This window comes from Glycine max, chromosome 13, assembly GCF_000004515.6.
Source record: "Glycine max cultivar Williams 82 chromosome 13, Glycine_max_v4.0, whole genome shotgun sequence".
NCBI classification, from domain to species: Eukaryota; Viridiplantae; Streptophyta; class Magnoliopsida; order Fabales; family Fabaceae; genus Glycine; species Glycine max.
This window is the reverse complement of record NC_038249.2, coordinates 27,476,637-27,488,904: the sequence shown is the minus strand read 5'-3', so window position 1 is coordinate 27,488,904 and position 12,268 is coordinate 27,476,637. Positions and strand designations below refer to the sequence as shown.

The 12,268-nt window shown below is 34.8% G+C and overlaps 2 protein-coding genes across 2 annotated transcripts; one reads left to right on the top strand and one right to left on the bottom strand.

The window, feature by feature from the left end:
- The first annotated feature begins 4,437 nt into the window (after positions 1-4,437).
- Positions 4,438-6,957, top strand: LOC100784254 (uncharacterized). The gene is made up of 3 exons (XM_003542623.5): positions 4,438-5,525; positions 5,612-5,784; positions 6,533-6,957. Exons 1-3 carry the CDS (start codon positions 5,073-5,075, stop codon positions 6,678-6,680), a joined length of 774 nt encoding a protein of 257 aa, XP_003542671.1. The 5' UTR covers positions 4,438-5,072; the 3' UTR covers positions 6,681-6,957.
- Positions 6,958-8,750: 1,793 nt separating this feature from the next.
- Positions 8,751-11,917, bottom strand: LOC100812206 (equilibrative nucleotide transporter 8). The gene is made up of 2 exons (XM_003541448.5): positions 10,414-11,917; positions 8,751-9,807 (listed from the first exon to the last, which is right to left on the bottom strand). Exons 1-2 carry the CDS (start codon positions 10,910-10,912, stop codon positions 9,110-9,112), a joined length of 1,197 nt encoding a protein of 398 aa, XP_003541496.1. The 5' UTR covers positions 10,913-11,917; the 3' UTR covers positions 8,751-9,109.
- Between the last annotated feature and the right edge of the window lie 351 nt (positions 11,918-12,268).

Here is a 12,268-nt window from a genome sequence, read left to right as displayed (position 1 = left end):
AATTTTATAATTCAACATATTATCCGTAATCTAGTTTTGTTAAATGATGATGTAATAGAGAAAAGTATCAAATTTTCATCTAGCGTAATCACTCCCCACATGGCCAAATTAAAATCATTTCATTATTTATTATTTAAAAAAATCTAATTATTATATTTTATTAACTAATAATAATTTTTTTAAAAAAAAGCGACTGGGATTTGGAAAGCATTCCCTCTTCTCGTGTCGAAGTTGCATCATCACCAATGACGGACACGAACTTTGCCTTATTCGTTTGTCTGCACCCGTGAAGATCCCAATCAAGAACCGACACGTGCTCATCACAAGCGGATCGAGCGGCATCGGACTGGCACTGGCGCACCGCGATGTGGCGAAGGGCGAACGTCTTCATTCTCGCATGGTTGCCGGAGAAGCTGGAGGAGGTGCGCAACGCGATCCGCCTCGCCACAGGGATCGAGGTGGCATTCACGGAGGACGAGCGGGACTTTGAGGGGGTGAAGCGCGCGGTGGACGATGCAGACTGACGTGCTGCCCCTGAGCCAAGGTGTTCTTCGCAAATCTATTGGTGTTGTTATGTTTCTTCTGTGATTTCTTACCATTATTTATGAAGACATTCCAGTTGTAAAACCATTTTTTTGGTGAGAGTCGTATTTGGTTTTCGTTGAGATCTAATTTTTGAAGTATCGATTTTCGTTGAGAAGGAATTGTTGGACCGAACCAATAATTGGAGCACGGGTAAAGCAAATGTTTTCGAGTAGATTTGGAGATGTCATAGATCCGAAACAAAGTGAATGTGCATAGTGATTGGTTCTTCGTTGGTAAATTTGCTGGATTGATTGTGAATTAGTTGAATAGAAAGGGGAAGAAGGAAAATCGAATTTGTCCGAAACGAGGTTGGTGATGGCTGTCACACACATTGACCTGGTATGCTAGAGGGTCGAGGTGGGATCGTGATTGTACTCAAAGGAGGGATGACAGCGGCCATGTTGGGCGGCACCGGGGAGAAGAGGGAGAAGAAGAGTGTGAGGCAGAATGATGTGGCAAATGTGTAACGGATTAGTCATTAGGTACGATGATAGGACATTATCACATTATCCCTATAAAATCACGAAACTAATTAACAAGCAAATACTAAATGGAAGTATACAAATTTTTTAGATACCCAATTTCATAAGTAAATTTGAGGTAATCATTTGAAAAAAAGAAGCTTATTTTTCATGTATAAAAAGTAAATTTAAGTCATTTTTTTATTCTAGTCCTTAAGTTTTTATCTTAATTTTAGTTCTTTATGATTTAAAATTTTTAGTTTTAGTTCTTATTATAAAATAATAATATTAAATGATAACGTAATAATCATCATGACAATTCATTCACTTATCATATTATTAAAGAATTTAATAAGATAATTATTTTTTTCAAATATTATTGTTATGTTATGATCTTATTTGATAATAGAGATTAAAATAAAATAAAATCTTTATATTTAAAAGATTAAGATCAAGTCAATTTTTTTTAAAGAATAAAATTAAAACATTTTTTTTGAATGACTAAAAATCAGAATTTAATGCTTATATATTATAGTGTAAAATAATTTTATATTGTTATCCAATTACACATTTTTCAATTACTGAATATAATTATTTTTAAAATCAATAAACATAAATGTGAATTGTGGTTGAATTACTCTAAGCTTTTTATACTAGTGAGCGTATGACTTTTTTTTCTCTAAAAAAACTAAGAATAAGAGGTTATTTAAGCATTTTGTTTTCCAGGTTTTCATTGGGCAATATAATTTTTTAAGAAAGTCAAAATCATGGGATGTATTTCAAAAAGAAAAAAAATATAAATACGTAAATAAAAAATAGATAAGTCATATTACATAATTTGACCGTAAAAAAGGAGATTATTATATAATAATTATTACACAATAGACTTTGAGCTTGTTTTTTTTCCTTGGGAAGAGAAATGGAAGAAGTAAATTTATTTAATTAAGACGATTTTTGGGGTGTCTGGATTGATCGTTAGGCTCAGTTAAACCAGTTTTCTTTTTTAATTTAGATCGATAAAACACGATTAAACCAGTTGAATGAGTTTGATCAGTGCGATTTTCAAAACAATGTTTCTAACTTCACTAACAATTGAGTTTAGGCAACACACAAGAATCTCTCATTCATTGTCCAATAGTATTCATTCACTTATCAATAACTTTTCTGTTGAAAAAGCCAAAACACACACTAATGACATGTACTGTTTGATGTTTTCTTTCTTGTTACTCCGCTGGAGGAACCTATATCATTGGTCCTTGTCGACGACATGAGCGAGTGCGTTTGATGCTTGAATTTGATTGATAACTAATAAGAAGGAATCTTTCCACGTACCACACGATTAACAGATTTTTTTTCCGTCCATGGATCCTCCAATTCATGCCTAAACCACTGTTTATAGCTTAAGTAGATTGGGGCTTTGTGGTTGTTGTGTTCACTAAATCTTTATTTAAATGCCTAGATATTATGAGCTGAAAGAAAGGAAAAACAATTTTTACATTATTTAGATAAATAAATTACAACAAATTCACAATTCAGGTGTAAATAAATATGCTATCCAGTATTATTCAAGAAATGATCCATGGTTTTTTTATAGCATAATAATTAATAACAAAAAAAAGAATATCATCGTCGCTCGGTAACTAATTATTAATTATTATAATACATTAACATATTAACAACATATTGATTGTTTATCTTTTACCTTCGACTATATTTTGGCATTGATATTTTTCTTGTGAATAAAGAAAGAGTCACGTTGTCTTCGTAATAGTTGTTAGCAATTCGGGTCACGTCGTAATATTTGAATAGAAACTATATTTAAAAATTTATTTGACGTAAGGTTATGTAATATTAAAAGAAGAATGTGTAGCACTTCCTAATTGAGTACGTAGCTTAAACAAGGGTTATAGAAGTCTGTAAGCATCATATAAATGATTGCGTAGAAATTGTTAAAGCTGCATAACATTTGTTTAAACACAATGTTGTACATATAAAAAGCCATGTAGCAATTCATTTTTCAAACGTGGTACAAATATAAGCTGCCCAGTAGTATATTATAGAAAGACCATGTCTAATTAAATATTTTACACAGCGTTTACATTTTAAACGTTATTATGTGGCATTAATTCTACGTATTACGCCATCAACCCACATGACAATTGTGCATTAAATCTTAAAATATTAATAAGATATGCAGATATATTTATGAATGGATTTTCAATGAACGACTATCTTGATAAAAAAAATGAAGGACTTCGATAACGACACCACACAACAGTAGTATCATTATGAAATCTGTAAGAAATGTAATGTAATTATTTGACACAACGTAATTTTAACCAATGTGGCATTTTACAGGTTTAAAATCTAACGTTCCTTAGTTTTTTATGTTTTCGAGTCTAATAATAAAATAGCATGTACTTTAAACTAATGAAAATTCATTGCTTATAAAAAGAAAGTACTTTAAACTAAGAAACAAACTAGTAAGAGGCGTGAGCTTAAGCACAAGTTTGTTTGAGTTAAGTAAGCACTGGTATTACAAATCCGCAAAGTTCCATAGCCTTTTTTGTTTTTGAATTAATTGATCTTTGAAAATTATTAAATTCAAATTTATGCTTATTTAAAATAAGATATTTTGTGTTTTCATTTCCAATTTTTGTATTGATCTTTATCAATTCCATTTTAGTAGGCTTTATTTTATTCCATAATTAGTTAATTATTATTTATAGAATAAATCCTTATTTTAAAGTATATATCTACACACGATTGCAAAAGATTTTGGACGTGCCTCCCTCTCTACATCCTCTGTTCTAATAAAAAAAAATCTTACGTTTCTTTTGCGCTGACAATATATCCTGAAAAACTTATGCACCACAAATAAATTATTAACAACAGTATGAAATTACACGCCTCAAAGTTCAAACTGTTTCGTTTATGAATAATTGAGTTAATGGTATTCAACATTTAAGAATTAAACCTTTACCCTTTATAAGGTACTCGTTCAAAAATAATAATTCAAGCAAAAGTCACACAGTAAAGAAAAGAAATATCGTTGCATGATGTCATAATTTACTATCACTATTATAACGAGGGGAAAAGACACTCGGTGCTTTTTAAAATTTTTTGAAAAATAAAATAATATTGAATTGTTTTTAAGATGTGAGGGGAGTATGTGTTGATTGAAAAGAGTAGTTATAGGAATAAAAAAGAAATTTGGTGATTTTAGGAATAAAATGGAAAAATAAATATATAACCAAAATATCATACTCCATTTATAATAGTATAGATGTTTTATAGCCAATATTTAAAAGAAAACAAATTATACAGTCATTTCATGATGTCATACATATAAAGGGTTAATTTGTTTGAAATTTTATATCATTTAAAATAAATAAAATTCGTTTATTAAATAATTTACACAAACACATAAAAAAAAACAAAATATAAATAATTTTGGAAAAGAATATAGCAAATACTACTAATACTATTAATTAACATGAAATAACATCAATGGTGTCTTGTCTATGAAAGAAAATAAAATGTATAAAATATCTCGAGTACAGAAAGAGGCCATAATACAATTATCAAGCATGAAATGGCATGAATGCCCTCACTCAGGCATGAAATAGTTTATAGAGCGGGACCCACAAATAATCTCCCGCGGCGGTGCTGAACCAGAGGCCCCGACGATGGCGACCTCAACGTTTCCCAGCCTCACCAGTTACCCTTAAAAAATCTCCACTATCTCTTTTACTAACCACACCCCACACCTGATATCTTCACAACATCACCACCGTCAAAACCCAATCCAACGGCTATAAACCTCAGACGCGGGCCCCGCTTCACGTGAAACACCCGCGCGCGGGGCCAAATAAAACGATGAAGAATCAACGGTTGAGATCAATCGTTGCCTCCCTCTATAAAACTCCGTCGCCGTTCTCCACCACCCTCAGCGAGTATTCTTTTCTATTAAGTAGGGTTTCATAATTTTTCATTTCACTGTGAGCAAACAAGATCTTCAGATCCATGACAACAACGACAATGCTTCTGCGAAGCTCGTCCACGCCGATTCTCAATTCTCGCATCCCTCACCCGAAGGATTCGCCTCACGAACCCGAAATCCTTCACCGGAGCCCGCGCACGCGCTCGCTCACGCTCTCCGCGTCGTCGAGTTCGCTCTCGCCGGTCGAAGCTTCGCCGAGCAGAATGACGCGGGCGCTGTCGGAGACGGATCTCTCCGCGCGCTCCAAAACGTCTTCGTTCGGCTCCGCTCTGTTTTCCTTCACCGAGTCGGACGAAGGAGACGGAGTTGGCGGCGGCGGCGGCGGTGATGGATGGGACAACGGTGACGGCGGAGGGTCGGGGTTTTGGGATTCGAATAATGGGAATGATAGCACGGACTTGTATTACCGGACGATGATTGAAGCGAATCCAGGGAACCCTCTGTTTCTTGGCAACTACGCGAGGTACTTGAAAGAGGTACGTGAATTGAAGCTATTTAGTTATTACTTTTAGATTAAAGCGTGTAGATGGATGAGGTGATAGAGTTGTTTATTTGATGGCAGGTTCGAGGGGACTATGTGAAAGCGGAGGAGTATTGTGGGAGAGCGATTTTGGCGAATCCGAATGATGGGAAGGTGCTATCGATGTATGCAGATTTGATATGGGAGAGCCAGAAGGATGCTTCGCGTGCTGAGACTTATTTTGATCAAGCGGTTAAAGCAGCTCCCGATGACTGGTAACTAACATCAAACTCTTGGTTGTTTCTCTTTATGGTTGAGATTATTCATATGTTTATGGCATGTTTGGGACATCAAATTTATACTGACATGTCACCGTATATTGTTATATATTGAAAGATTGTCGATTCTTTTAACTGCTTTAAAAGTCATATTCAAAGTAAAAAAAATGTTTTATAGTGTATAATTAAATTGAAGAAAAGTTATTTGGAATAAAATGATTACATGAATTGAATACTACAAATCATCGTGTATTATTTGTGTTGACACAATTTTCATGCCAAAATTCATTTCTGTTTGAAATGGGCTCTTGAATAAAGGTTGAAAAAACGCTGGTATAGAAAAGCAACAAATTTTTGGTTTTGGTTCAAAAATTGGTGTGGGATGACCCTTATAGGGTGTTTGAATAACATACAAAAATCAATTTTATTCCACAAAATAACGGTGATATCATAAAAATTATAAAGTTAGAAGTAACAATTTCGTACTTTTCCTTCATCATAAAAAAATAATTGACTATTTTTCGTTATGGAGCTAACCCTAACACACTTTAGTAACTCTGTTAGTCAACCCATTAGGTGTAGCTTAGTGATAAGAAGTTTGAATAGTTTACATCAGGTTTAAAGTTTAAATTTCATTTCCACGGTTGTACATCAGAAAAAGATTCTGTTAGTCATAAAATTCTTATATGGTAGTCGTTGTTTAACTCATTCTGTGAATTAATGAAACGCCTGCTTGGTTTTGTAGTTATGTTCTGGCATCCTACGCTCATTTTCTTTGGGACGCGGAGGGAGAGGAAGATGTTGAAGTGCAAGAAGATTCATCTGAAATATCTCCTAGTTTCTTACATGGAGCTGCTCCACTACCACCGCCTTTAGCTGCTGCTTCTTCTTAAGCTGCTTCCACTGGTGTCTGGCTTCCATATATAACTTTCTAACTTTTGTTTATACTACCTTAACCTTGTAATATTTTTGGCCGATGAGGACAGTTGTAATGGTTTTTGTCCACTGTGTCATCACTTGTAGATTCATGTAGCGATACAAGAGAATAAAAGATGGCGGGGACATTCTCCTTTCCTTTTTGCATTTTGTTTGATTTGCCGAATCTTCCTCTACAGGCATGCTTGTATTATGTCCAAGAAAAACGCTTGAACAGGTTTTGGAGTTATATTATTCACCCGTGCAAGAAGGTGGCAGATTTTGAATTTTGATATTTAGGCAGCTGACATTAGGGGTCGTCGATTCAACCAAATTGAAAGAGAAATTTTGATTGGTTGGGTAATTTAGTTTGGATTTTAAAATTGCAATTGATTTGGGTATTTGGGTTTTGGATGGGAATGGGTCTAAGGATAAGGTTACTAAAAATTCAAGCTTTAGGTTCATTATAATTTTTTTTTTTGCTGTTTGTTTTTTATAGAAAGTTTGTTTTTGGCTCCTCTCACCCGTGTGCCCGCAGGCCCTTTGCATTGGATTTGGACATATAAAATTTGATTCACAACCATTCAACTTTATACTATTTTGGATAATTTATTATTTTTATATTATATAATTTTATAATTTTGACTTTTGAGGCTATCAGTTTATTTTACTATTATTTTCTATTTATTTCTTATTTTTCATTTTATTTTATCATGTTTCTTTTATTATTTTATTAATATATATCCCCAAGTATGATCTAATTAATTCTGTTTGTGTTGTTAAAAAAATTGAAAATTCGAATAAACTGAAATTGATTAATATTGATAGGTTAAAATCACGTCAAAATATCATTTAAAGTGATTTTAAGTATTTTTTTCACATGCAATAAAAAAAGTAATTTTTCATATGTTTGAATTTGCGTTAAGGAATTGACCCTAGGTTCAAAATTCATTGAGTCAAAGTAACTTTAGGTAGCTTAAAAATTTATATTAGCATTAAATTTTATTATTAACTTGTTTTTATAACAAAAATATACAAATATAAATTATTAATGACTTAAAATTCAATTTTAATCAAAATCAATTTAATTTAAAATAAATTTTGTTAATATTCATCCAAATTCACACTTTGAATATCTCGTAAAAAATCAATCTAAATCTGTGCCCATCCCCAACTGGCATAGCATATGGACACAACAAAATCCTCAGGTGTATTAGGTGGAGTCTTATGTTTGCCAATAATGCTTTTAATGGAGCATGCGTTCGTTTGTGTTTTTGTTTTGTGAAACTGGTGCGACAGATTCAATTCAACCCTTGCCAAGTTTCCATTAAGCCTTTAGAAGGTTTTGAGATGGTTCATAAATCTTACCAATGAGGGACATATTCTCCTTTCCTTTTTCTGTTTTATTGATTTGTCAAATCGTTCTCTTCTGGCATGTTTCTATTATGTCCAACAAAAACGCTGCTTGCACAGTTTTGGAGTTATATTATCCACACGTGCAGATAGGTGGCATCGCAGATTTCCATTTTTAGACAGCTGGCATAACGTAACAAAGGGACAAATAAAAATCCGCAGGTGTATTTGGTGGAATTTTATATTTGTAAATGGAGCATTTGGTTCTCGTGTTTTGTTTTGTGGAAATGTTGTGATAGATCCAAGCTTTGCCATTCAGTTTTTAAAATATAGATGGTTTTGAGATGTTCATTATTGATAAATCTTGACAGGCAGGGAGCAAGACAGTTGCAAATTTTCGAATTTTTTGAATATGATTGGTGTTGGAGATTTCATATTCTGTAGTGACATAGTAAAAATGGTGTATATAAGTAGAGTTAACTCTTATCTTCCTAGTTAGTTTATGGGTTGAGATACGTCTAAGCTCAAATACTAATATCATAAGTCTATCTTGTTGATTGTTGTTTGGTTTATCGTGCTACTTGTTATCATGCAGTAGTTGAACTTCCCGTAAATATTCACATTTGAGATGTTCAATATTCGAGATGAGTGATATTTGTTGGGAATATTTGCTAATAATTTGTCCAAAATAACATGTGACTGTGGACAATTGTCTCAAGAGTTAATTTTTAAGATTGAATTAAACTCCAAATCCAAATTGAATGAAACTTTGCATTTGTTGCAAGAAAATATTGTTTCTATTAAAGCAGATCTTAACTTCCATTCAATTTACGGATTCTTACAGTACATTTCTAACCTACATACAAGTTTCCTTATAACCTCCATGTTTCCCATGTTCTGGCATGCTAAGATATGACACTCACGACATTAGAGAACAAATAAAGAAACAAAACAACCAAGTCGGGGCAAGGTTACTACCAAGGCTTTCTTGCCTCACGATTGACAATGAATGCTACTGCCTTTTTGCTCATTTTATTGCAACAGAAGTAGGCCTTCATAAGATCCAGAACCAGCCAAGAACTGAACCACCAACTAAGCCAAACCCAAGGAACCCTGTCATGACAATAGCAGATAACTCAGATTCTGACAAAGGCACTGACTTGGGTGCTAGAATCATAAGGACACTAGTAAGGTAACCATTGCTAAATCCTAGCAGAAAAGTCAGAACCACCATAGGTACTTCAGTTTTCAGCCACTTCGGTCCATGAAGACACACTACAAAGAGTGGATAGAATAGTAGCCTAGCTGTGGCTACCCATATTGCCCTTGTCATAGATTGCATAACATAGAAGGCAGTTAAAGACTTTCCAATGAGATCAGCCAAGTTATAAACTGTTATCAGTAAAATAGGATACCAATCCCTTAGAAGCTTGGATTCAAGATCTTCAGCAATAAATCCTGGGAAAATAGACAGAGTCACTATGTAGATTATGAAAATTCCAAAAGCTGCCCCCTTGATTTTTCCTGCCACTGCCCAAAATTTTGTCCCTGTGCACAAGGTGCTCTCCTGATGAAGCCTCTGATGATACTGCTGCATCACCGGTAACTTGTGCTGCAAGTTGCTAAAGATAACACAACATAGGAGGAAAATGGTGGCAACCATGAAGTACAAGTGAGCGCTTATTTTGAGGCCCTTTGGGGTTTGTGGGAGTGATGCCTTGGTTATTATCCTCAAGATCGAAATTATAATACCTGTCACCCAGAAAAAAAAAGACTAATTATTTGTATAAGAACAAACTTTGACTACATCAGGATATCAAAGTTACAGCAGAATTTACTCTATATAGATTATGATATTTAATTTTACTGCAGAAAAGGGTTTTAGCTGTTTCATTTGAAAACTAGAGGCTGACAGTACAACTTATTTAAGCAAGAAAAACAGCAAGGTCAGTCACAGTTTCAAAACTATTTAATATTTAAGAGACAGTTGGTGTGAGTAATAGCATGGTTCTATTACTAGATGGATAGGATTACTTTATAGATTATAGATGAAAGAATATGCTAAATCCACAAGAAATATCTTGTCACATGGATACAGTGCCCTATTAGTTAAAAACTTGGAAAACGAGACCCAGGAATCTACATTAGTTTATTTTCTCCCCAACCTTTAAAAGCATGTATATCCTCAAAAGAATATAAGTACACATCATGGTATTGTTTAGAGGAGCTTTACTTCTAATAAGCTGTTGCTTATGTTCCTGAGAATTTTTGTCAAACATAGCAAAACATAACCTGCCAAAGGGGAAATTAAAGAAAGTGAATTGAACTTGGAGGGCACAGAATGAATTGCCTTGGTACCTGAAGAAGCAGTTCCAGCAAAAACTGCTTGCATATACTGTTTTGGGAGCTTTCCAGCTGATCCTATCAAGCTTCCACCCACCAAGCCATCAGCTAAACCACATATCACCACTGCTGCAACCGTCAAGCCGTAGGCGCCGCTCGGTCTCTCATTGAGCTTGGTGCTGCTCGAGGTCCAGTCTATGACTGGGGCTACCATAAGAGACATAACAAACATGGAGAACCCCAAGTTCATTCTCAGCCTCAATGTTGTTTTGCTCCAACCTCCCCAACTGATCATCCCAAGAAGCACCATCACAGATGAAATCATATAGGCCACAGAGAACACCTTTTCTATGTGTTTGGTGGGATAGAGGTAGGCAAAGTAATCCACTGCAGTGATCAAGGCATTCCAAGGGAGCAAGTTGCCAGCACCAAGCAAGAAATGAATTATGTAAGCGACTCGGTATGTGTCTGGTCTCTCACTTGGATCACTAGACACCAACTTAACAGCTTCCATCTTTTGCTTTTCTTTCTCAACTTGTGGACATTCGTGGTTGATACTAATAACTCAAGTGCTGAACTATGATGTTTGAATAGAGTGAGAGAGAGGGTGAGGATTATAAGAGGAAGTGGCGGTTGATACAGGTAGTGAGGTAGTTCTTCTACTTATGCTAGGAGCTAGTTTGGGACTAGTTGACAGCTTTGCTAGGCTTCATACGTATATATACACTGACACGCACACGAGCACACACAGACGCACGCATTTGATTGATGGAGTTGGACATGGAATTGATATGCTTAATGTATGAATAAGAAAATTTGTGCTCTGTGGGGACAGCAACGAATGGGTGATATTAGATATACCTTTTGGTCATACGGTCACACATGGGTAAGATGTCTAGTACTAGACCCTCAATTAACATAAAAATTGGATGCTTGATATTCATGATAATGATCCTTTTACTATAAGCCTTTTCTTGCCTGCACCAGAGTTATCCACAAGTTGCAAAGCAAAAAGATGTTGAGAACAAGTTAAAAAAGGTAATAAATCAACAACAATAATATGCCACCAACCAACGGCTGTGTTCACTCTATAGTGAGAGTAGTCAATAGAGTCATATGGAGAGAAGCAGAGACAACCAAGGGTGACATTTCACAAAAGAAAAAGGGTCCCGTGAAGCGTGTCTCTCGGTTAATTGCAAGCTTACCTCAGCAGAATTTGATACTGTTTCAGAGAGAATTTATACAGTTCAGGTTAATCACCCCCAGCTCGACGTATGTCACTTACACTTAGCCGCTATTCCAGGCTTTTAGCCCTTTTTTTAACATGGTGGTAGCTTGCTGAGGTCCATAGCACTGCCTCAAGACAACATTGCAAAAGAAAGTTTAACACGAAGTGCTATGTTGCCTAAATCACCAAATAGTAACAGACATCATTTTCTTTTCTTTGTATGAGTGATAGATTGTGGAGCTTTTTATTTCATCTAGTCAGTGGAGGAGACAAACGAGTACTCAAAGGCAGTGATTGCTAAGAGACTTAAACCTAACGATGGGTATTACAAACTGGATGGACAGAATTTATCAACTATAAAAGTAGTAGCATTGTGCCCTCCATATTGCATTATTTAACATGAGTCAAGTTTAAGTATTTTTTTTGGTTCCATAGTTTTGACTTTAGTTTTTCTTCCAATATAATTTAAAAATCAAATAAAAATGAGAGAGCAATCATTACGTGGTCATATTCCTTAAAAATAATATCGCTTAGACAATGATGTGTGTTTTGCACCTGTAGCCAGAATCAGGCCCAATGGTCCATTATTCACTCAATTCAGGTCATAACTTGGTTTCATGTTAGATGCGGAAATTTCAGCCA